Source organism: Pristiophorus japonicus, chromosome 10, assembly GCF_044704955.1.
Source record: "Pristiophorus japonicus isolate sPriJap1 chromosome 10, sPriJap1.hap1, whole genome shotgun sequence".
NCBI lineage: Eukaryota > Metazoa > Chordata > Chondrichthyes > Pristiophoridae > Pristiophorus > Pristiophorus japonicus.
The window spans coordinates 172,844,204-172,870,289 of record NC_091986.1 but is presented as its reverse complement, the minus strand read 5'-3'; the positions used below and the strand labels follow the sequence as shown (position 1 = coordinate 172,870,289).

The window sequence follows — 26,086 nt, the reverse complement described above, 5'->3', positions numbered from 1 at the left end:
TTCTGGCGCCGTTTTAGGCGCGAAAAACGGGCACCCAGCTCGGAGGGGCGCCCGTTTTTTATCCTGTGGAAACTTGGCCCCTCAGTGTGGCACCTTATTGAATGGGTTGTGAAAAATCAAAATATACCATATCAACTATTTCCTCTTTTACCTAACCTGGTAATTACATCCTCAAAAAAACTAAGATTTGTCAAACACCATTTCCCCTTCATAAAATCGTGCTGACCCTGCCTAATCAGTGATTTTCCAAGTGTCACGTTACCACGTCCTTGGATTTCACTATACAAACAGCAAGTTGAAAATCAAAATAAAAGTTGCAATGCAGTTCATGACAGAAGCACTTGCATTTTCCATGTCAAAAGGTCATGCTATCAGTAATATCAGATCTTTTGAACTGTATTCTGTCTTTTGTTTGCAGTAATCGCCCTTCTGATTTACAGCAGCACAGCATCGTGAAATTTTCACTTCAAGCCTGGAAATACAAAATATCTTGTAACCTCACTGTTCATGTTGAAAAGGAAATGAGAATTGTTGGGAGTCTCTGCTGAAAGAGTATTTATCAACACAACCAACATGTGATGCAAGGAATTTTAAATGTTCATCCATTGTATTGAGCTCCAATTACGACAGCCTCAAATTAATAGAAGTGACAAAAAATAATCATTTCCGGTGAAAATTTTTTTTAAATCTTAATAAGTTGCTTGAATTCACAATGGACTAGATTTTGTGTGGTCTGCGGAAGCAAATGGCCTGGTCTTAATTTCCTTAGGGTAAAGCTCTGTATAATTTCTCCCCAGATCCCAAACTAAACTCCAGAATATTTATTCATACTCCATCAACACATGAAGCTTTCTGGTTCCAGCAACACAAAAATCTTGTACTTCAGTGGAGACTTCAATTATCTTTGTCCATACTTATCCTTCAATCCCATTCACAAGGTTGCACTTATCCAGTTATTTTTTGGAGCTAAAGTCACAGCATTAACTACTTCAGCTCGGATTGTGTTCCACATATCCATGCCTCTGTGGGGTGTAAAGGGGAATTCTTGAAATCTGTTATTCTTCTTGAGGTTGATTTATTTTGGACTGGGCATTCCAGCCCTACTGTCACAGTCTAAATTAAATCACATTTAGACTTCCCATGTCTTTTAGGAATTTAAAGACCCAGATTATCTTTCCCTCTCAATCTTTTCTCCAATCAAAGCCCACTTCAGTTCTGGATAGTCTCTTTTCATTACGAAGATCACAAACCCCATAATCATGCACTTTGTTCATCTCTGAAATCTTTGCAAAGAATCTTGTCCTTTTGAAGATTGGGGACTCAAATATGCAGAGTCTAAATGTCATAACACCAAGATCTATAATAAAAATAATAAGTTGTTTCAACCTTCAGTCAAATTCTCTGAAGATGTAAGCTAGCACTTGCACGTTGTTGTCTCCCAAATTCATTCCAGTCTTTCCCACAGCTCCCTGAATCTTTCCCAATCACGTTTCCATCCCTGCTACAGCACTGAAACAGCCATAACTCAAGTCACTTTCTCTGTGACTGTGAAAGTGGTGCATGATCCCTCCTTATTTTCAACAACTCTACAACCTTTCACACAGTAAACCAAACCACTCTCTTCCAACGCTTCGCCTTCATTGTCCAGCTCAGTGGGACTGCCCTGGTGTGCTCCACTCTTAATTATACCAACTGTAGCCAAGCATCTCCATCAATGGCCTCTCTTCCTGTCCACGCACTATAAGAACATAAGAAATAGCAACAGGAGTAGGCCATATGGCACCTCGAACCTGCTCTGCCATTCAATAAGATTCATGGCTGATCTGATCATCGACTTGGCTCCACTTCAACGCCCGCTCCCCATAACCCCTTATCGCTCAAAAAATTGTCTGTTTCTGTCTTAAATTTATTCAATGTCCGAGCTTCCACAGCTCTGAGGCAGCAAATTCCACAGATTTACAACCCTGAGCAGAAATTCTTCCTCATCTCAGTTTTAAATGGGCGGTCCCTTATTCGAAGATCATGCCCTCTAGCTCTCATCTTCCACCCACCCCCACCAGTGGAAACATTCTCTCTGCATCCACCTTGTCAAGCCCCCTCATAATCTTATACGTTTCGATACGATCACCTCTCATTCTTCTGAATTCCAATGAGTAGAGGCCCAACCTACTCAACCTTTCCTCATAAGTCAACCCCCTCATCCCCTGAATCAACCTAGTGAACCTTCTTTGAACTGCCTCCAAAGCAAGTATATCCTTTCGTAAATATGGAAACCAAAACTGCATGCAGTATTCCAGGTGTATCCTCAACAATACTTTATACAGCTGTAGCAAGACTTCCCTGTTTTTATACTCCATCCACTTTGCAATAAAGGCCAAGATACCATTGGCCTTCCTGATCACTTGCATATTAACCTTTTATGTTTCATGCACAAGTATCCCCAGGTCCCGCTGTACTGCGGCACTTTGCAATCTTTCTCCATTTAAATAATAACTTGCTCTTTGATTTTTTTTCTGCCAAAGTGCATGACCTCACACTTTCCAACATTTTCCTCCATCTGCCAAATTTTTGCCCACTCACATTGCCTGTGTCCTTCTGCAGATTTTTTTGTGTCCTCCTCACACATTGCTTTTCCTCCCATCTCTGTATCGTCAGCAAACTTGGCTCAGTCCCTTCCTCCAAGTCGTTAATATCCTCCCTCTTGTCTCCCTACTCATCCTCAGCTACTTGCTGGCCCTCAACATCATCCATACACATCGGGTCAGCTTCCATATGTAAATGGATAACCAAGCTCTTCCGTATCACCGCCTCTCGGTCCCTTCACTGCTTCGGTGTTGTTGTAGTGCTTGTCTAGCATACAGTATCGGATGCATAGCAATTTCCTCTCATTAAACAGTTGGAAGACCATAGCCATTGTTTTCAGTCACCACAAACTTCATACCCTGGTCATTGATTCTATTCCCTCCCCGATCACTGTCTCAAGCTGCATCAGACGGTCCACAACTGTGACTTTCTGTTTGACCTTAGCTTCCGATCCTATATCCCCTTCATTACAAATACTACCTACTTCCAACTCCATAAGATTGCCTCCCTCAGCCCATTTTCTGCTGAAACCCTCATCAGTTCCAGGCGCATTGATTCCAATGTTTTCTTGGCCAACCTCCTGTCATGCATGTAACCACAATGTAACACCACTGGATGACTGTATACACTCAACCTAGATGCACACCTTGACCACAAGGGGTGAACTTGTGGGAGACACTCCTTGCCTGATCACACAGCTATAAAAAGGGAGGTCCCACGCAGGGTCATCGTCTTTGGAGTCCTGTGAATAAAGAGTTACGGTCACAGAGTGACCTTGTCCCCAGAATGTGCCTCGTGTGGTTTCATACTGTAGAGTAAGGACTTTACATCTCCCATCCTCATTCTTCATAAATTCAGCTGTCCATATCCGATCATGCACCAAGTCCCGCTCACTCATCAACCCTGTGCTTGCTGACCGACAATGCCTCCTAGCTTAGACACTTAAATTTAAAATCATCCTGGTGTTGAAATCTCTTCATGGCCTCCCTATCTCGAACCTCCTCCGGTCCTGTAATCACTACAGAACTCAGTTTCTCTGGCTCATTTTGAAGTTCATCCCCTCCCTTGGCCTCACCATTGGCAGCTGAGCCTTTATCCATCTAGGCCGAGCACCTTAACTCTAGATTTCCCTCATACAACCATCCATCAATCTCTCCTCTTTTAAGGCTCGCCTTAAAATCCACCGAGTCAACCCTAGTATTTTCTTCTTCAGCTCAATATTCATTTTCATTTTATGATTGCGTCCGTGAACAACCTGGAGACCTTTTTTTTTTACATTTAAGGTAGTTATTAATAGTTGCCTATTTCTTTTGCCTTCCCAATTTTTGTAATGCACACTCTTTCATGGGGTACATATTTAACCACATTAAGTCACCGACACGACTTCAACACACTTTTTTGCTCCATTTTTGGGGGATATCACAAAGATTCAGCCTCCCATTACCACGGTGACATAACAAAGGAAAACAAAAAAGTGGATTTATTTTTCAACTATTAGTTAAGAAACCAGTACATTATATACAAATTAAAGTCAACTGGATACTTACCAGTAAGGTCTTTTGCCAAATCTGGATGGTTCATAAGGCAGTGACTTGCAAACTTCACGCATTCAAGGCGGATAGGAACATGGATGTCATTGAATCTACAAGGAAAAATTGCAGTAATAATAGGAGGATAGAAACTTAATGTATTTAATTGTAAATCTATTTAATGAGTACCTTAACTACAACAGGTAATGTTTTAGTCATCTATTAGCTAGAATATAGTAAAGTTTTGAGTCCCTCTGCGCATGCGTTTCCACTTGGTACTGCACATGCGCACTCAATCCAGTCGTGCATGTGCAATACTACGGTACAGCAGTTGGGGCCTGCACAAGCATCATGGGGGGGATGGTGGAGAGGGGAAAGAGAGAGAGAGAGAGAGAGAGAGAGAGAGAGAGAGAGAGAGAGAGAGAGAGAGGGGGCGAGAAAAAGAGAGAGAGAGAGAGGGGGCGAGAAAAAGAGAGAGAGAGAGAGGAGGCGGGAAAAAGAGAGAGAGAGAGAGAGAGAGAGAGAGAGAGAGAGAGAGAGATCGTGGGGGGGGGGGGAAAGAGAGGGAGCGAAGGATCGTGGGGGGGGAAGAGAGGGAGCGAAGGATCGTGGGGGGGGGGAAGAGAGGGAGCGAAAGATCGTGGGGGGGGGGGGGGGAAGAGAGGGAGCGAAGGATCGTGGGGGGGGAAGAGAGGGAGCGAAGTATCGTTGGGGGGGGGGGAAGAGAGGGAGCGAAGGATCGTGGGGGGGGGGGGGAAGAGAGGGAGCGAAGTATCGTTGGGGGGGGGGGGGGAGAAAAGAGAGGGAGCGAAGGATCGTGGGGGGGAGAAGAGAGGGAGCGAAGGATCGTGGGGGGGAGAAGAGAGGGAGCGAAGGATCGTGTGGGGGGGGGGGGGGGGGGGAGAGAGGGAGCGAAGGATCGTGGGGGGGGGGGGGGGGAGAGGGAGTGAAGGATCGTGGGGGGGGCAGAGAGGGAGCGAAGGATCGTGGGGGGGGGGGGAGAAAGGGAGCGAAGGATCGTTGGGGGGGGGGGGGGGGAAAGAGAGGGAGCGAAGGATCATGGGGGGGGGGGAAAGAGAGGGAGCGAAGGATCGTGGGAGGGGGGGTAAGAGAGGGAGCGAAGGATCGTTGGGGGGGGGGGGGGAAGAAAAGAGAGGGAGCGAAGGATCGTGGGGGGGAGAGAGGGAGCGAAGGATCGTGGGGGGGGGGGGGAAGAAAAGAGAGGGAGCGAAGGATCGTGGGGGGGAGAGAGGGAGCGAAGGATCGTGGGGGGGAGAGAGGGAGCGAAGGATCGTGGGGGGGGGGGGGGAAGAGAGAGAGAGAGAGAGAGGGAGCGAAGGATCGTGGGGGGGGGGGGGGAGAAGAGAGGGAGCGAAGGATCGTGGGAGGGGGGGGGAAGAGAGGGAGAGAAGGATCGTGGGGGGGGGGGGGGTGGAGAGAGGGAGAAAAGGATCGTGGGGGGGGGAAAGAGAGGGAGCGAAGGATCGTGGTGGGGGGGGGGGGGAAGAGAGAGGGAGCGAAGGATCATGGGGGGGGGGAAGAGAGGGAGCGAAGGATCGTGGGAGTGGGGGAAGAGAGGGAGCGAAGGATCGCGGGGGGGGGGGGGGGGGAGAGAGGGAGCGAAGGATCGTGGGGGGGAGAAGAGAGGGAGCGAAGGATCGTGTGGGGGGGGGGGGAAAGAAAGAGGGAGCGAAGGATCGTTTGGGGGGGGGGGGGGACGACAGAGGGGGAGCGAAGGATCGTGGGGGGGGGGGGGGGGGGGAAGGAGGAAGAGAGGGAGCGAAGGATCGTGGGGGGGGGGGAGAAAGAGGGAGCGAAGGATCGTGGGGGGGGGGGGGAAGAGAGGGAGCGAAGGATCGTGAGGGGGGGGGGGGAAGAGAGGGAGCGAAGGATCGTGGGGGGGGGGAGAAGAAAGAGGGAGCGAAGGATCGTGGGGGGGAGGGGGGAAGAGAGGGAGCGAAGGATCGTGTGTGGGGGGACAGAGGGGGAGCGAAGGATCGTGAGGGGGGAGAAGAGAGAGGAGCGAAGGATCGTGGGGGGGGGGTGGAGAGAGGGAGCAAAGGATCGTGGGGGGGGGGGGGAAAGAGGGAGCGAAGGATCGTGGGGGGGGGGGGGAAGAGAAGAGAGAGGGAGCGAAGGATCATGGGGGGGGGGAGGGAGAAGAGAGAGGGAGCGAAGGATCGTGGGGGGGGGGTGGAGAGAGGGAGCAAAGGATCGTGGAGGGGGGGGGAAGAGAGGGAGCGAAGGATCGTGGGGGGGGGGGTGAAGAGAGAGGGAGCGAAGGATCATGGGGGGGGGGGGGGAGGAGGAGAAAGAGAGGGAGCGAAGGATCGTGGGGGGGGGGGGGGGGGGAGAAGAAAGAGGGAGCGAAGGATCGGGGGGGGGGGGGGGAGAGAGAGGGAGCGAAGGATCGTGGGGGGGGGGGGGAGAGAGGGAGCGAAGGATCGTTTGGGGGGGGACAGAGGGAGAGCGAAGGATCGTGAGGGGGGGGAAAAGAGAGGGAGCGAAGGATCGTGGGGGGGGGGAGAGAGGGAGCGAAGTATCGTTGGGGGGGTGGGGGGGGGGGGGGGGGAAGAGAGGGAGCGAAGGATCGTGGGGGGGGGGGAAAGAGAGGGAGCGAAGGATCGTGGGGGGGGGGGGGAGAAGAGAGGGAGCGAAGGATCGTGGGGGGGGGGGGAGAAGAGAGGGAGCGAAGGATCGTGGGGGGGAGAGAGGGAGCGAAGGATCGTGTGTGGGGGGGGGGGGGGGGGGGGGAGATAGGGAGCGAAGGATCGTGGGGGGGGGGGGGGGGGGGAAGAAAAGAGAGGGAGCGAAGGATCGTGGGGGGGAGAGAGGGAACGAAGGATCGTGGGGGGGGGGGGGGGGGGGGGGGGGGAAGAGAGAGAGAGGGAGCGAAGGATCGTGGGGGGGGGGGGGGGGAGAGAGGGAGCGAAGGATCGTGGTGGGGGGGTGGAGAGAGGGAGCAAAGGATCGTGGGGGGGAGAAGAGAGGGAGCGAAGGATCGTGTGGGGGGGGGGGGGACAGAGGGGGAGCGAAGGATCGTGGGGGGGGGGGGAGGAGGAAGAGAGGGAGCGAAGGATCGTGGGGGGGGGGGGGGGGGAGAAAGAGGGAGCGAAGGATCGTGGGGGGGGGGGGGGGAAGAGAGGGAGCGAAGGATCGTGGGGGGGGGGGGGGGGGGGAAGAGAGGGAGCGAAGGATCGTGGGGGGGGGGGAAGAAAGAGGGAGCGAAGGATCGTTTGGGGGGGGACAGAGGGGGAGCGAAGGATCGTGAGGGGGGGGGGAAGAAAGAGGGAGCGAAGGATCGTTTGGGGGGGGGGGGACAGAGGGGGAGCGAAGGATCGTGAGGGGGGGGAGGAAGAAAGAGGGAGCGAAGGATCGTTTGGGGGGGGGGGGACAGAGGGGGAGCGAAGGATCGTGAGGGGGGGGGAAAGAGAGGGAGCGAAGGATCGTGGGGGGGGAGAGAGGGAGCGAAGGATCGTGGGGGGGGAGAGAGGGAGCGAAGGATCGTGGGGGCTGGGGGGGGAGAAAGAGGGAGCGAAGGATCGTGGGGGGGGGGGGGAGAAGAGAGGGAGCGAAGGATCGTGGGGGGGGGGGGGGGAAGAAAGAGGGAGCGAAGGATCGTTTGGGGGGGGGGGGGACAGAGGGGGAGCGAAGGATCATGGGGGGGGAGAAGAAAGAGGGAGCAAAGGATCGTGGGGGGGGGGGGGAAGAGAGGGAGCGAAGGATCGTGGGGGGGGAGGGGGGAAGAGAGGGAGCGAAGGATCGTGTGTGGGGGGGGGGGGGAAGAAAGAGGGAGCGAAGGATCGTTGGGGGGGGGGGGGGGACAGAGGGGGAGCGAAGGATCGTGAGGGGGGGGAAGAGAGGGAGCGAAGGATCGTGGGGGGGGGTAGAGAGGGAGCGAAGGATCGTGGGGGGGGAGAGAGGGAGCGAAGGATCGTGGGGGGGGGGGGTGGAGAGAGGGAGCAAAGGATCGTGGGGGGGGGGGGAAAAGAGAGGGAGCGAAGGATCGTGGGGGGGGGAAAGAGAGGGAGCGAAGGATCGTGGGGGGGGGGGGAAGAAGAGAGAGGGAGCGAAGGATCATGGGGGGGGGAAGAGAGAGAGGGAGCGAAGGATCGTGGGGGGGAGGGGGGAAGAGAGGGAGCGAAGGATCGTGGGGGGGGAGGGGGAAAGAGAGGGAGCGAAGGATCGTTGCGGGGGGGGGGGGGAAAGAGAGGGTGCGAAGGATGTTGGGGGGTGAGGGGGAAAGAGAGGGAGCGAAGGATCGTTGCCGGGGGGGGGGTGGGGGGGAGGGGGGTGGGGAGAGAGGGTGCGAAGGATCGTGGGGGGGGGAGGGGGGAAGAGAGGGAGCGAAGGATCGTGGGGGAGGGGGGGGGGGGAGAAGAGAGGGAGCGAAGGATCGTGGGGGGGGGGGGGAGAAGAGAGGGAGCGAAGGATCGTGGGGGGAGAGAGGGAGCGAAGGATCGTGGGGGGGAGGGGGGGGCGAGAGAGGGAGCGAAGGATCGTTGGGGGGGGGGGGGGGGGGAGGGGGAAGAGAGAGAGGGAGCGAAGGATCGTGGGGGGAGAAGAGAGGGAGCGAAGGATCGTGGGGGGGGGGGAGAAGAGAGGGAGCGAAGGATTGTTGGGGGTGGGGGGGGGGGAGAAGAGAAGGAGCGAAGGATCGTGAGGGGGGGGGGAAAAGAGAGGGCGCGAAGGATCGTGGGGGGGGGGGGGGGAGAAGAGAGGGAGCGAAGGATCGTGGGGGGGAGAAGAGAGGGAGCGAAGGATCGTGGGGGGGAAGAGAGAGGGAGCGAAGGATCGTGGGGGGGGAAGAGAGAGGGAGCGAAGGATCGTGGGGATGGGGGGAGGGAGAGAAAGAGAGAAAATAAAAGAAATAAAAGAAAGAGAGGGAGTGAGAAGGAAGCGAGCGAGGATGGGGGGGGGGGGAATTGAAGGTGAAGAGTTTGGAGAGAGGAGAGTGAGAAGAGGAGAGAGAGAGAGAGAGAGAGAGAGAGAGAGAGAGAGAGAGAGAGAGAGTGAGAAGAGGAGAGAGAGTGAGAAGAGGAGAGAGAGTGAGAAGAGGAGAGAGAGTGAGAAGAGGAGAGAGAGTGAGAAGAGGAGAGAGAGTGAGAAGAGGAGAGAGAGTGAGAAGAGAGAGTGAGAAGAGAGGAGGAGAGAAAAGAGAGGAGGAGAGAAAAGAGAGGAGGAGAGAAAAGAGAGGAGGAGAGAAAAGAGAGGAGGAGAGAAAAGAGAGGAGGAGAGAAAAGAGAGGAGGAGAGAAAAGAGAGGAGGAGAGAAAAGAGAGGAGAGAGAGAGAAAAGAGAGGGGAGAAGAGAAGCGTCGGGGAACTCTGAAAGGGGCGCGAGGAGCAAAGGTGCTTGGGGCGGGGGATGTGATGATAGAAAGAGGCAGGGTGCTCGGAGAGTGTGTCGGGGAGCAGAGGAGCTCAGAGGGTTTAAGGTGGTCAGGATCCCAGGGAAAGGACAGGGAGAACAGTGGGGAAGGTGGAAGATCGTTATCCGGTGCAATGTGTTGATAGGAGGGAGAGAGCAAGAACATGATCCAGATGGGAAGATAAATCACGTTCTCCCACTCTGTTAGATCGGGATGATGTTCTTCCACCCCCACCCCCTTTATACCTGCACACTTTCTCCTGCTCCTCACCCCCATCACAGACCGCTGCAGTTCAAGAAGGCAGCACATGACCACCCTCTCAAGGGCAACTAGGGATAGGTAATAAATGATAATTTTTCAAAAAATTTAAAATTGAGCATATTCTGTGCAACGCTCCCTGTAAGTTGCGCAGCGCGACAGAGAACCCGCGCAGCCGGCTTTTCAATACAAAATTCACGCATGTGCGGTATTTTGAACGGGTTGCGCAAGGCCTAACAAAATTAGAGGGAACATCGATTCTTTGTTGGTCCTACAACATGCATCAGATTACATTTAGATGTTATTTGCTGACCTCAACTATTCCAATGTTCATCTGGCCAGCCTCCTATCTGTCACCCTCAATGAACTTGAGCTCATCCAAAACTCTGCTGCACACATGCAGCAAGTCCCATTCACCCATCGCCTCTGTGCTCATTGACCAACATTGGCTCATGGTCCATCACCAGCAACAGCTGTCTGAAGGTCCTGCGCAGGCCGCTTACCAGCTTTTGAATGCAAAATTTTATGGGTCACGCAACAAGTCAGAGACTGGCACCTAAAAATAAAGAGGGGGAACACTGTCCACCCAACACGTTGATTTTAAAATTCTCATCCTCATGTTAAATTCCCTCCATGGCCTCACCCCTTATCTGAATTCGGTAGTGTGAGTGAGATGAGTGCTCCGAACTGGTGAGGGTGAGCCCTGTCTGTTCTCGGAAAGGACTAAGGTTAGTACAGTGAGCCTGGCTGTAACAATCAAATTACACACTGTAACGATCTTGATTACTCTCCAGCAGGCAGGAGAAAGTTGCACATTCCAGACAAACTGTTGTGTGTCTTGTCCTCCAAGGGGACCAATCAGAAGTTTGACGTTGCAAACAGACAACGTTTTCTTGTATATTCATCAAAATTTGAATGCCATTCAGCAATGAATGATTCAGTTGATAAATCAGATACTCAGAAATCTGATTTCTTGCTTCTCTTTGATACTAGAAGTGGTTTTGCAAATTTGAATGGAGATTTGGAAAAAGATATCGGCAGGCTCCATGGTTGAATACAGAATATAAGAAAGCTTGGAATAAGAAAATATTATTCAACTCATCAAGCCTACCCTTTCCAGAGTCACTGCAGGACTACTCTCCATACTCCAGATCACTACAATCGTTTCCCAACACCAAATGAATCAAATTGATCCATCAATATCTCTCTATCCCTCACTTCAGAAAAACCAACCCATGTGCCAAAAATGTTGAGACTGGCATTCAGGCTGAGAGCTTGAATAAAGTAATATGCAGCAAACTACCAGAGATCATTAAAAATCACATCACCTTCACAACAGCTCAACTTGTCACCTGGGCATTCCATATAAGGAAGAAATGGGCTCTGCAGATTTTTCTTTTGGGGTGAAGGAGGGGGGCGGGGGCGCGCGCAGAGGAAAAAAAATACTAAAAAATTCAGAATTTATTTAAAATTACAATATTCTCAACATACTTAACCTCGACCTGATTACCAAGTAATGGTCCAGCTGGTTTTATTTGTTTTCAGCTCAGACGCCAAAAACCTCAAAATCAATATTACAAAAATAAACTTGTCGAATGCAAGGAGCAGCCTTATTTCTATATTAAACATTAAAGTTCGATATAAAAAAATAAAGTTCAGCATGAGTCTTTTTCGGACCTTTATTTTAACAATTACTTAATTGTTTTTGTTTTTAAAACCAAGAATCATAGAACTGTTCACACATTTGGCCGATCAGGCTTGTTCTTCTGCTCGTTGCAGTTATTGGCTATAATCCCTTCTCCCTGTACCTTTATTTTTGTTCCTCTCTACGTGGTAATCCATTTCCCTCTTAAATGCCAAGATCAACTCAGCCTCAATAACCACTTACAATAACACATTCCATATTCCAATAAGTGTGAAAAATATACTTTCAAATTAATTTACTCTTGTATAATCAATTTACTCTTGTATACTAATCCTGTATTAATGGTTGCTGATCCACCAACGAAAATAAATATTTCACGATTTACCCATTTTCAAACCACATAATAATTTCATCAGTTCTCCCCTCCAAGTTTCTCTTCTACAGTGAACAGTCTTGGTTTATCAAATTTCTCATTACAGCTGTATCCTCAGCATGCTGGCCCAGAGACAGACTACCGACTAAGAAATGTTGGCAGCTTCTGTGCCACGTCACTCAGCCAGAGTTTGCGACATTGGTAACGACAAAGCCTGGTACCAGATGTGTGTGCTGGTTGATAGAGCGGACGAGGTGGCTAATAACTTCCTTGCTTCAGCAGCTGAAGAATTAACAAAAATCAAAGCGAAACGCAAGCGCGACCATGCTGAACTTCGAGTCGCTTGCCACTTCAATTCTCCATCCCATTCCCACTCTGACCTGAGCCTCATATAATGTTCAACGAAGCTCAAAGCAAACTCGAAAACAGCACTTCATCTTTCTACTAGGCACTTTACAGGCTCTCAGCCTGAACATTGAGCTTGACAACTTGACCTTAACCATCTTCTCCCATACAGCCTGTGCTGGTATGCGTTGGAACTTTGGGTGGGCATTCCTTATTGGTGCACGACTGGCAGGGTGGTCCACAACACTGGGGTCTGCCTGCCTTTCTTCCAGGGGAGCCTTCAACACATTTTCCATGGTTTGCTCCCCTCGGATTTAACTATTTATACCTATTCTGAACCCATCTTTCATTTCTGTACTTGTCTCATTGTCACCTCACGTTGCCTTGCACCATCATCTCATGTCATTTTATCATTCCTGGCCTCCACCCCATCAGACTTCTCTCTTTTGTTCTTTTCCTGTCGCCACTGCCCCACCACCCAGTGTCCTTTTCCATGGCTCTGCACTTGCTTAAAAGCTGTTCATAAGAACACAAGAAATAGGTGCATGAGTAGGCCGTATGGCCCCTCGAGTCTGCTCCGCCATTTAACATGATCATGGCTGATCCGATCATGGACTAAGGTCCACTTCACTGCCTGCTCCCCATATCCCCTTATTTCCTTATCGGTTAAGAACCGGTCTCTCTCTGTCTTAAATCTGTTCAATGACCCAGCTTCCACAGCTCTGAGGCAGCGAATTCCACAGATTCACAAGCCTCAGGAGAAATTTCTCCTCATCTCAGTTAATGGGCAGCCTCTTATTCTAAGACTATGCCCCCTAGTTCTAGTCTCCCCGATCAGTGGAAACATCCTCTCTGCATCCACCTTGTCAAGGCCCCTCAATCTTATACGTTTCAATAAGATCACACCTCATTCTTCTGAATTCCAGTAAGTCGAGGCCCAACCGACTCAACTTTTCCTCAGAAGTCAACCCCCTCATCCCCAGAATCAACCTTGTGAACCTTCTCTGAACTGCCTCCAAAGCAAGTATATCTTAAATATGGAAACCAAAACTGCATGCAGTATTCCAGGTGTGGCCTCACCAATACCATGTATAACTGTAGCAAGACTTGCTTGCTTTTCTACTCCATCCCCTTTGCAATAAAGGCCAAGATTACATTGGCTTTCCTGATCACTTGCTATACCGGCATACTATCCTTTTGTGTTTCATGCACAAGTACCCCCAGGTCCCACTGTGCTGCAGCACTGTGAAATTTTTCTGCATTTAAATAATAACTTGATCTTTGATTTTTTTTCTGCCTAAGTGTATAACCTCACACTTTCCAACATTATACGCCATCTGCCAAATTTTTGCCCACTCACTTAGCCTGTCTATCCCCCCATCTTTGTATCATCAGCAACTTGGCTAAGTTACAATCGGTCCCTTCTTCCAAGTCATTAATATAGATTGTAAATAGTTGGGGTCCCAGCACCTATCCCTGCGGCATCCCACTAGTTACTGATTGCCAACCTGAGAATGAACTATTTATCCCGACTCTTTTTTGTTAGTTAGCCAATCCTCTATCCATGCTAATATATTACCCCTAACCCATGAACTTTTATCTTGTGCAGTAACCTTTTATGTGGCACCTTGTCAAATGCCTTCTGGAAGTCCAAATACACCACATCCATTGGTTCCCTTTATCTACCCTGTTCGTTACATCCTCAAAGAATTCCAGCAAATTTGTCAAACATGACTTCCCCTTCATAAATCCATGCTGCCTCTGCCTGAATTATGTTATTCCAAATGTCCTGCTACTGCTTCTTTAATATTACCATAATTAGTAAAAGGACCAGCTACCAGACTTTAGTTTCAACAAAAGAAAAATACTATGGATGCTGGAAATCTGAAATAAAAATGCTGTTGATACTCAGCAGGTCAAGTAGAAATAAAAAGAGAAAATGCAAGTCAAGTAGCATCTGTGGAGAGAGAAAAAGAGTTAACATTTCAGGTCGATGTCCTTTCATCACAACTGGAAGATGTTAGCAATGAACTTGAATTTCAAATTCAGATGGAGGGTGAGAAAGTTGGATCTCAAATCAGCGTACTACGCTTAAATAAAGGAGACTAAAATGGTATGAGGGCAGTGTTGGCTAAAGTGGACTGGGAAAATAAATTAAAGTATGGGACGGTTGATGAGCAGTGGTGTACATTTAAGGAGCTATTTCATAACTGTCAAGAAAAATATATTCCAGTGAAGAGGAAAGGGTTTAAAAGAAAAGAGAGCCATCCATGGCTAGCTAAAGAAATAAAGGACGGTATCCAATTAAAAACAAGGGCACACAAAGTGGCCAAAATGGACTCCCACATTTTCCCAACCACAGATGTTAGGTTACCTGGTCTATAGTTCCCTGCTTTTTGTCTGCCTCCTTTTTTTAAAAAAAATAGGGCGTTACATTTGCAGTTTTCCAATCTACTGGGACCTCCCCAGAATAAAAGGGAATGTTAGTAAATTACAACCAATGCATCCACAATCCCTGCCGCTACTTCTCAAGACCCTTGGATGCAAGCCATCAGGACCAGCAGATTTATCCACCTTTGATCCCATTAGCTTACCGAGTGTCACCTCCTTAGTGATTTTGATGGTGTTAAGTTCCTCCCCTCTATAGTCCCTTGACTATCCACTGTTGAGATATTAGTATCCTCTACCGTAAAGACAAATATAAAATATTTGTTCAGAGTTTCTGCCATCTCCATGTTCCCTGTTGTGTATCTGTAAAGCATGCACTCGCATGTTCCGCCATCAGGGAGCTCATCCCCTTAAGTGCCAACGGATCCCACATCCCTTGGGAGCACTGCATATAAGCTGGCCCCCAAGGCCTGTTCCTCACGCTGGAGTGTCTTATTAAAGACGGAGGTCACTGTTACTTTAACCTCCCTGTGTGCAGCCTCATCTGTTAGGAACACAATAACTGGCGATGAGAATACGAATCCAACGCAAATCTGCAGCAAACTGTGGGCATCCTGGATAAGTTCTCGGAGGGTGAGGACTGGGAAGCCTATGTTGAATGGCTAGACCAGTACTCGGTACCAACGAGCTGGACAGAGAAGGAAGCGCTGCAAAAAGGTGGAGAGCGGTCCTCCTCACAGTCTGCGGGGCACCGACCAACAGCCTCATGAAGAATCTTCTGCCTCCGGTGAAACCCACAGATAAATCGTATGAGGAGCTGTGTACACTGGTTCGGGAGCATCTTAACCCGAGGGAGAGCGTGCTGATGGTGAGGTATCGGTTCTACATGTGCCAGCGATCTGAAGGTCGAGCTGAGGCGACTTGCAGGACAATGGGAGTTTGATGGCTACCTGGAGCAAATGCTCAGACTTTTTTTGTACTGGGCATTGGCCACGAGACCATTCTACAAAAACTTTTGACTGTAGAGACACCGACCCTCAGTAAGGCCATTGCAATAGCACAGGTGTTTATGTCCACCAGTGATAACACCAAACAAATCTCTCAGCACACAAGTGCTAGCAATGTTCATAAATTAACTGGAATTGTGTTTGCGAGCAGAAATGTACAGGGCAGAACCCACGAGTGTGCAACTGCCAGCAGGCCTCAGGTGACCCAGATGACTCAAGAGTCCCCAACAAAGGATGAATGCAAGGCAATTCACACCTTGTTGGCGTTGTGGAGGCTTCCATTTAGCCTATTCATGCCACTTCAAAGGGTATGTTTGCAAGAGCTGTGGAACAATGGGACACCTCCAACGAGCTTGCAAACGAGCTACAAGCTCTGCAAAACGTGCTAACCACCACGTGGCAGAGGAAGATCAGTCCATGGTGAATCAAAGCAATTTCGAGCCTCAAAGAAAGGAGGCAGATGCTGAAGTACAGAGGGTGCACACATTTGACGAAATGTCCACCTATAATGCTAAACGTAAAATTGAATGGCTTACCCGTAGCCATGGAACTGGACACTGGCGCTAGCCAATCCACCATGAGTAAAAAGATGTTTGAGACTGTGGTGCAGCAAGACACTCAGACCAGCCATGAGCCCCATCCACACGAAACGGAGAACGTACACCAAAGAACTTATCACTGTCCTGGGCAGCGCTATGGTCACGGTCACCTACGAGGGCACAGTGGACGAACTGCCACTCTGGATTGTCCCGGGCGATGGCCCCACACTGCTTGGAAGGAGCTGGCTGGGTAAAATCCACTGGAACTGGGATAACATCCGAGCGCTCTCACATGTCGATGAGGCCTCATGTACCCAGGTCCTTAACAAATTTCCTTCCCTTTTTGAGCCAGGCATTGGAAACTTTTCCACTTGGTCCCAGAGGCACGACCCATTCACAAGGCGCGAGCGGTACCTCATGAGGGAGAGTGGAAATTGAGCTGGACAGGCTGCAACGTGAGGGCATCATCTCCCCAATGGAATTCAACGAGTGGGCCAGCCCGATTGTTCCAGTACTCAAAAGTGATGGCACGGTCAGGATTTGTGGCGATTATAAAGTAACTATTAAATTGTTTCTCACTACAGGACCAATACCTGCTTCCTGAGGCAGACGACCTATTTGCGACGCTGGCAGGAGGCAAGACGTTCACCAAGCTCGACCTGACTTCGGCCGACATGACGCAGGAGCTGGAGGAGTCTTCGAAGGGCCTCACCTGCATCAACACGCACAAGGGACTGTTCATCTACAACAGATGCGAGTTTGGAATTCGGTCGGCTGCAGCAATCTTCCAGAGAAACATGGAGAGCCTACTCAAGTTAGACACTGTGGTCTTTCAGGACGACATATTGGTCACGGGTCAGGACACCGCCGAGCACCGACAAAACCTGGAGGAGGTCCTCCAGCGACTGGATCGCATCGGGCTGCGGCTGAAGAGGTCGAAATGCGTCATGGCAACAAAAGTAGAGTTTTTGGGGAGAAAGATCGCGGCGGACAGCATTCAGCCCACAGACGCTAAGACAGAGGCTATCAGGAACCCGCCCAGGCCACAGAATGGCACGGAGCTGCATTCGTTCCTGGGACTCAACTATTTTGGTAACTTTCTACCAGGGTTAGGTATCCTCTTTGTGCAATAACACATGCAGGGGCTCTAAGGTGAGAACTGGGTATGGGGGGAAAAAAAAGTAATTGCTTTTGAGAAAGCCAGAAACATTTTATGCTCCAACAAGCTGCTTGTATTGCACAACCCGTGTAAAAGACTTGTGCAAGCATGTGACGTGTCGTCGTACGGAGTCGGGTGTGTATTACAACAAGCTAACGTTGCGGGAAAGTTGCAACCTGTTGCCTATGCTCCAGGAGCTTGTCTAAGGCCGAAAGGACCGACAGCATGATTGAGAAAGAGGCATTAGCGTGTGTGTTCAGGGTAAAGAAAATGCATCAGTACCTGTTTGGCCTCAAATTTGAGCTAGAAACCGATCACAAGCCCCTCACATCCCTGTTCGCTGAAAGCAAGGGGATAAATACTAATACCTCAGCCCGCATACAAAGGTGGGCACTCGCGCTATCAGCGTACAACGATACCATCCGCCACAGGCCAGGCACCGAGAACTGTGCGGATGCCCTCACGGGGGTGGAAATGGCGCAGCCTGCAAACTTGTTGATGGTGGCGCAGCCCGCAGACTTGTTGGTCATGGAAGCGTTTGAAAATGATAAAGCACCTGTCACGGCCCGCCAGATTAGGACTTGGACCAGCCAAGATCGTCTGCTGTTCCTAGTAAAAAAAACGGTGTACTACATGGGAGCTGGGCCAGCATCCCCATTGAAATGCAAGAGCTAATCAAGCCATTCCAGCGGCAAAAGGGCGAGCTGTCCATTCAGGCAGACTGCCTGTTGTGGGGTAACCGCCTAGTGCTACCAGAAAAGGGCAGGGAGACGTTCATCTCGGATCTCCACAGAACACACCCGGGTATAGTAATGATGAAAGCGATAGCCAGATTCCACATGTGGTGGCCCGGTATCGACTCTGACTTAAGATTCCTGTGTACGGCAATGCAGCGTGTGTGCTCAGTTGAGCAATGCACCCAGAGAGACACCACTAAGTTTGTGGTCCTGGCCCTGGCCCTCCAGACCATGGTCGAGGATCCATGTCGACTATGCGGGCCCGTTTCTCAGTAAAATGTTTCTGGTGGTGGTGGATGCTTTTTCAAAATGGATTGAACGTGAAATAATGTCGGGAAGCACCGCCACTGCTGAAAGCCTGAGGGCCATGTTTGCCACCCATGGCCTGCCTAACATACTGGTCAGTAACAATGGGCCATGTTTCACCAGTGCCGAATTTAAAGAGTTCATAACCCGCAATGGGATCAAACATGTCACCTTGGCCCCGTTTAAACCAGCCTCCCATGGGCAGGCAGAGCGGGCAGTACAAACCATCAAATAGAACCTTAAAACGAGTCAGAAGGCTCACTCCAAACCCGCCTGTCCCGAGTACTGCTCAGCAACCGCACGAGACGCCACTCGCTCACAGGGGTGCCCCCGGCTGAGCTACTCATGAAAAGGACACTTAAAACCAGACTCTCGCTGGTTCACCCCAACCTGCATGATCAGGTAGAGAGCAGTCGGCAGCAACAAAATGTAAACAATGGTCACGCCACTGTGTCATGGGAAATTGATCTGAATGATCCTGTGTATGTGCTAAACTATGGACATGGTCCCAAGTGGATCGCGGGCATGGTGATAGCTAAAGAAGGGAGTAGGGTGTTTGTAGTCAAACTAGACAATGGACAAATTTGCAGAAAGCACGTGGACCAAACGAGGCTGCGGTTCAGACTGCCCTGAACAACCCACAGCAGACACCACCTTTTTCGAGCCCACAACACACACCACGCCAGACCAGGAAATCAAACCCGTCACGCCCAACAGCCCAGCAAGGCCAGGCTCACCTAGCAGCCCCTGCAGGGCCAACAACACGCCAGCCCAGCGAGGGCACAACCAACTCACCAGAACAGACATTTGTACCGAGGTAGTCCACCAGGGAAAGAAAGGCTCCCGACCGCCTCACCTTGTAAATAGTTTTCACTTTGACTTTGGGGGAGTGGGGACGGAAGTGATGTGTATCTGTAAAGCATGCACTCTCATGTTCCGCCATCAGGGAGCTCATCCCCTGAAGTCCCAAGTGATCTCAGCATCCCTTGGGAGCACTGTATATAAGCTGGCCCCTAAGGTCTGTTCGTCACTCTGGAGTGTCTTATTAAAGACTGAGGTCACTGTTACTTTAACCTCCCTGTGTGCAGCCTCATCTGTGTTAGGAACACAATATTTCCAATTACTAATTCCCCGGTATCGTGCTCTCAGGGACCAACATTTACTTTAGCCACCCTGTTCCTTTTTATATACCTATAGAAACTCTTGCTATCTGTTTTTATATTTTGTGCTAGTTTGCTTTCATAGTCTATCTTCCCTTTCTTAAACATTTTTTTTTAGTCGTTCTTTGCTGGCATTTGAAAGCTTCCCAATCTTCTGCCCTCCCACTAGTTTTGACCACTTTGTGTGCCCTTTTTTTAAAAAATTGGATACCGTCCTTTATTTCTTTAGTTAGCCACGGATGGCTCTCTTTTCTTTTAAACCCTTTCCTCCTCACTGGAATATATTTTTCTTGACAGTTGTGAAATATCTCCTTAAATGTACGGCACTGTTCATCAACCGTCCCATACTTTAATCTATTTTCCCAGTCCACTTTAGCCAACACTGCCCTCATACCTTTGTAGTCTCCTTTATTTAAGGTTTGAGACCCAACTTTCTCACCCTCCATCTGAATTTGAAATTCAAGTTCATTGCTAACATCTTCCAGTTGTGATGAAAGGACATCGACCTGAAACGTTAACTCTGTTTCTCTCTCCACAGATGCTACTTGACTCGCATTTTCTGTTTTTATTTCTACTTGACCTGCTGAGTGTCAACAGCATTTTTCATTTTTAGTTCAGATTTCCAGCATCCACAGTATTTTTCTTTTGTTGAAACTAAAGTCTGGCAGCTGGTCCTTTACTAATCATGGTCATGTTAATGTAATTACAAAAGAAAAGATCAATTGTTGGGCAACAGCAGAAAGCCTTTAAAGTGGTTCTTGAAGCCTCTTTGGAGGCATCAGGAACTGCTTCAAAAGGTTGATGATTACATAGAATATAAAGCACAGAAACAAGCCCAACCAGTCTACGCCAGTGTTTATGCTCCACTTGAGCATCTGCCCATCCTTTCTCATCAAACATCAGCAAAACCCTCTCTTCCCTTCTCTCAAAAGGTTATTTAGCTTCCCCTTAAATACATCTATACTATTCACCTCAACTACTTCTTGTGGTAGCGAGTTCCACATTCTCATCACTGTCAGGGTAAATAACAAATTCCTCATTTGGTTTCTTGGTGACTATCTTATATCGATGGCCTCTAGTTTTGCTCTTCCCCCACAAGTAGAAACACTCTGTGTCTAATATTATTAAAGATTTTGAGAGTGTAAAGACCTCCATGAGGTCACTCATCAGCCAGAAACAGCCTATTGATCCTTCACTGATGGGTATAACCTCGCATTTTTGGCATCATCCTTCAGAAACTTTTTTTACACCCTCTCCAGTGCTTCTATATCCTTTTTAGAATATGGTGACCAGAACTGTACACAGCACTCCAAATGTGGTCTAACCAAGGTTCGATACAAGGTGAGCATAACTTCTCTACTTTTCAATTCTATTTTTCCCAGAAATAAACCCGACTGCTTGGTTCACTTTTTTTTTAAATGGCCTTATTAACTTGTGTCACTATTTTCCATGATTTGTACTCCCAGATCACTTCACCCCATTTAGATTCTTATTTTCCAAGTAATACGTGACCCCCTTATTTTTCTTATCAAAATGTAATATCTCACACTTATCCATGTTGAAATCCATTTGCCAATGATATACCCATTCTGCAAGTTTATTAAGGTCTTGTTGCAGTCCTCTTCAGTGTTGACTATCCCTGGCAATTTGGTTTCATCCGCAAATGTAGAAATTGTGTTTTTGATTCCAAAGTCTAAATCATTAAAATAAATCGTGAGCAACAGTGGTCCCAGCACTGTCCCTTGTGGGGCCCCACTTCCCACCTTCTGCTGCTCTGAATAGCTACACTTCACCCCTACTCTCTGCTTTTTAATCTTGCAGCCGCGAGCAATCCATTATGCGACTTATCCTCAGACTCTGCATACTCTGACCTTTATCAAAGGCCTTTTGGAAATCTAGATAAATTACATCTACCGCTTTACCCTTGTCTAATCTCAGTTAACTTTTCAAAGAATTCATTGAGGTTGGTCAAGCAAGACTTTCTCTTTTCAAATCCATGCTGACTATTCATTATTATAGTTTTGGTTTCTAAATGTTTTTCTATTTCCTCCTTTCGTAAGGATTCTATTATCTTTCCTATCACAGACGATAAGCTGACTGCTCTATAGTTCACTAGACAGGTTCGATCGCCCTTCTTAAATGTCGGTATGATGTTAGCTGTCCTCTAATCCTCTGGCACTCCACCTTCATCCAACAAATTATTAAATATGCATAATGGTGCATCTGCTATCTTTTCCTTTGATTCTGTTAAATCTCTCGACCGGGGATTTTAGCTGCTGAGTTTGATTCTTTAATTTTTCTCCTCAATTTAAACGCAGTTATCTCATCTTCCACTGTCATGTCCACCTGATCAGTCTCCCTGGTAAATGCTGAAGCGAAATAATTATTTAAACGTTTCTGCCATTTCGTTATCGCTGCCTGTGATTTTATCCTGACCACCTTAGTGGGCCCATTCCAACTTTCCTTTTTATATTTATGTCTCAAGGATATTTTACTATTTTGTTTCATGTCCCTTGATAGTTTAATTTCGTAGTTCCTCTCTGCCTTCCTAATTTTTGTGACTTCTTTCCTAATCTCTTCGTATCGATGATGTAACAGAGGGTTGATGAGTGCAATGCGGTTGATGTGGTGTACATGGATTTCCAAAAGATGTTTGATAAAGTGTCACATAACGGGCATGCCAGCAAAGTTGAAGCCCATGGAATAAAAGGGACAGTGGCAGCAGAGATAAGAAATTGGTTAAGTGACAGGAAACAGTTTAGTGGTGAACGCTTGTTTTTCAGACTGGAGGAACGCATACAATGGTGTTCCCCAGGGGTCGGGACTGGGACCACTACTTCTCTTGATATATATTAATGACTTGGACCTGGGTGCACAGGGTACAATTTTTAAATTTGCAGATGCAGAAAATTTGGAAGTATAGTGAACAATGAGAAAGATAGTGATAGACATCAAGACACAGACAGGTGGCAGATGAAATTTAATGCAGAAGCTACGAAGTGATACATTTTGGGAGGAAGAACGAGGAGAGTCAATATAAACTAAAGGGTACAATCCTAAAGTGGGTGATTTAACAGATACATCTATGCACAAATTGGCAGGCGAGGTTGAGAAAGCAGTTAAAAATGCATACAGGATCCTGGGCTGCATAAATGGAGGCAGAATACATAAGAGCATAAGAAATTGGAGGAGTAGTCTATTCAGCCCCTTGAGCTTGCTCCGCCATTCAATATCATGGCTGATCTTCTACCTCAGCTCTACTTTCCGGCACTACCCCCAAAATCCCTCGATTCCTTAAATATTCAAAAATCTGTCAATCTCGGTTTAGAATATACTCAATGACTGCGCATCCATAGCCCTCTGGGGTACAAAATTCCAAAGATTCACCACCCTCCGAGTGAAGAAATTTCTCTCCCATTCCTAAATAGCCGACTCCTTGTTCCAAGGCTGTGACCCCTGGTTCTAGACTCCCCAGCCAGGGGAAACATCCTCCCTGCATCTACCTGCCAAGCCCTATAATAATTTTGTATGTTTCAATGAGATCACCTCATTCTTCTAAACTGTTACCACGTCCTTAATAATATATCCGAGCAATTTTCCTACTACTGCTGATGTCAGGCTAACTGGTCTGTAGTTCCCCGTTTTCTCTCACTCCTTTCTTAAATAGTGGGATTACATTTGCTACCTTGCAATCTGTGGGAACCTTTTTAAAATCTATGGAATTTTGAAAGCTGCCACTGTACTTTTTATTCCATGGGCTTCAACTTTGCTGGCAAGCCCTTTATGTGACACTTTCTCAAACGCCTTTTGGAAATCCATGTACCACAATGCATCCACTATCTTTGCAGCCACCTCTTTCAAAACCCGAGGATTTCGGCCATCAGGTCCAGGAGATTTATCGGCTTTCAGTCCCATTAATTTCTCCAGTACTATTTTTTTTACGAATACTATTTTCTTTCAGTTCCTCATCCTCGCTAAACCCTTGGTTCATCACTATTTCCAGGAGATTTTTTTGCGTCTTCTTCCACGAAGACAAAGAATTTTTTTAAATTTCTCTGCCATTTCTTTATTCCTCATTATAATTCCTCCTGTCTCAGCCTGTAAGTGACCCACATTTACTTTTGCTAATCTTGTGCTTTTTATGGGCCCAATTTTGGCCATGACTTGCATCAATTTTTTTTTGTGGAGTAAGTTGGTTTTTCTGACAAGTTTAAAAAAAACATTTTCTCCAATAAACTTGCTCCAGAGTAACTTAGATAGGTACCATTTTTTTTAGTTCAGTTTTTTTCCCCCAAAGGGGGGGGGGCGTTCCCAGACACTTACGCCAGTTTTGGCCATTTATGCCACTTTGGCCAGCTAAAACTTACACCAAATCGACTTAGGTCAGCGTATGTGGCCAGCTCTGAAAAACGTTGCGGGCAGTTAAGAAATCGGCGCAGATAAGGACCTACACCCAAGCACCAAACATTCCAAATAAAAGTTAAAATAACTAAATAAAAATAAAGAACTCGGGTAAACAATTGATTAACAATTAAATATTTAAAGTAAATCCTACCTTGGGCCGGGGAAGGCAGCGGGCTGGCCTGTACGGGGGACCATTCGGCATGGAATAGAGGCAGCCGGCAAAGACCCATCGGGAGGTTGGGGGCGGCGGGGGGGGAAAAAGAGGGAAGGAAGGGAAAGGCTAGGCTCGGCAGCATCGGAGGGGAGAGGAAAGGTTGGGCTCGGCGGCATCGCGGGTCGGGTTCTGGCAGTCTGGGCTGCACTCAGACGCGGGCGATCATTCGGCCACGGCTCGGGGCAGCGAACATCGGGTCCTGTTGACAGCTTGCAGGGCACGCTGGGAAGGCGAGGAGCATGGACTGCGCATGCGGACAGCTGCCGGCAGTGTTTCAACACAGGGTTGTAGCTCCGCCCCCTCCCCCAACTCCACCATCGACCCTGCGCCAGCACCCAGGACACTCGGCAGAGGGGCCAGCATACTAAGTTTTTTGGTGCCCATTCCAGTGCACAAAGTCGCCGCATAAAGGGTCAGTGCGCCAAAAAAACGGGTTGGCCAAAATTGGGCCCTAGATACCTTTCGAAGCTTTTACAAAAGCAAGGAAGTTATGATGAACCTTCGATTTGGTTCAACTGGAGTAATGTGTCCAATTCTGGACACCACACTTCAGGAACGATTTGAAGGCCTTCGAGAGGGTGCAAAAAAGATTTACAAGAATGGTTCCAGGGATGAGGGACTTCAGTTACTTGGATATGCCTATTTTCTATGTCTATGTTTCTATACTAGAGAAGCTGGGGTTGGTCTCCTGGGAGCAGAGAACATCGAGAGGAGATTTGATAGAGGTGTTCAAAATCATGACGCGTCGAGACAGAGTAGAGAAAGAGAAATTGTTCCGATTCGTGGAAGGGCTGAGAGCCAACGGACACAGATTTAAGGTGATTGGCAAAAGAAGCAAAGGCCACGAGAATTTATTTTTATATAAATGCAGCGAGTCGTTAGGATCTGCAATTCATGACCTGAAAGGGTGGTGGAGACAGATTCAATCATGGCTTTCAAAAGGGAATTGCATAAATACCTGGAGGAAAAAAATTCATAAGGCTACGGGCAAGTGGGACAAGCTGAAAAGCTCTTGGAGAGCCAGCATGGGCTTGACAGGCCAAATGGCCTCCTTCTGTGCTGTAACCATTCTATGATTCTCCCTCATCATGCTCTCCCCTGCTGTCCATATACTTACAATACACCTATTTCCTTACCCTCAAGTCTTTATTCATCCATGGTATCTCATTATTTAGCTTGTTCTAAAATATTATTGTCCATTTTATTTTCCCAAGTTCTAATCTCAGCATCTCAAAAATCAGCTTTTCTCCAATCGATTACCCTGGTCAGTCATCCTTCTTAATTATCTTAAACCGTATTATATTATGGACCCTACTGCCGAGATGTGCCCAGTTTACTTCTCGTCACAACTCTGGTTCATTCCCCATGACGAGATCCAGCAACAAATCCTCCCTTGCTGGGCTTCCTGCACACGATGTTAGAAAGGAGTCCTGTACACATTGTCAGAACTCCATTACCAATCTCTTCTTATCAATTAATTTCAGGGTAGTTGAGATCACCCATGATTTCTATTCTGTTTATTACTCATGTCCCTAATTTTCTTGCATATTTCTTCCTCCAACTCCTTTCTACGATTAGGTTAGACTACCAATAGTGTGATTGATCCTTAAATTATCTTTTATCTCTATCCACAAGGATTCTATTTCTATCTTACGGATGGCTGGGTCAATTTTTTCTACTACCATTCTATTATCTCCAATAAGTACAGCTACTCCATCTCCCCTTTTAAAAAAATCAGAAACAAGACATGATATTGATTTCTTCTTCCTGACAGGGGGAGGGGCAGGGTAAAGAGAAGGGAGAACACTATAATGAAAATTCTCTGTACAGTATTCTCCTTTAACGCAGAATTAATGCTGTGCAAGTCACATTCTATTTGAATACAAAAGGGGCATTAGTTTCTCACCTTGATATTAAAGGTGGAATAGGATGATGAATGTCTAAAATGTGTTGCCATTTATGGTCAAAAGGGTTTGGCGAGAACATTACACCAAATTTACATTACACTTAGTATGTAAATCTAACACTATCAAGTACCCATCTGCAAAGAGGGTAGATAGGACCGTAGA

General features: G+C 48.1%; 1 protein-coding gene and 1 long non-coding RNA gene across 7 annotated transcripts in view; one reads left to right on the top strand and one right to left on the bottom strand.

The window, feature by feature from the left end:
- LOC139275199 (sister chromatid cohesion protein PDS5 homolog B) overlaps nucleotides 1-26,086 on the bottom strand; it is a 297,515-nt gene that overhangs the window by 177,126 nt on the left and 94,303 nt on the right. For all 5 annotated transcript variants that reach the window (XM_070892340.1, XM_070892337.1, XM_070892338.1 and 2 more), the window contains one exon: nucleotides 4,131-4,225. In XM_070892340.1, coding sequence (XP_070748441.1) covers nucleotides 4,131-4,225 — 95 coding nt within the window. The remainder of the gene's footprint in view (nucleotides 1-4,130; nucleotides 4,226-26,086) is intronic.
- LOC139275200 (uncharacterized) overlaps nucleotides 1-26,086 on the top strand; it is a 74,224-nt gene that overhangs the window by 10,229 nt on the left and 37,909 nt on the right. Inside the window, exon 3 of one of the 2 annotated variants that reach the window (XR_011595692.1) lies at nucleotides 419-623. The exons of the other annotated variant lie outside the window; for it this stretch is intronic. This is a non-coding gene — a long non-coding RNA (uncharacterized lncRNA). Of the gene's footprint in view, nucleotides 1-418; nucleotides 624-26,086 lie in introns of those variants that run through there. 2 annotated transcript variants of the gene reach the window in all.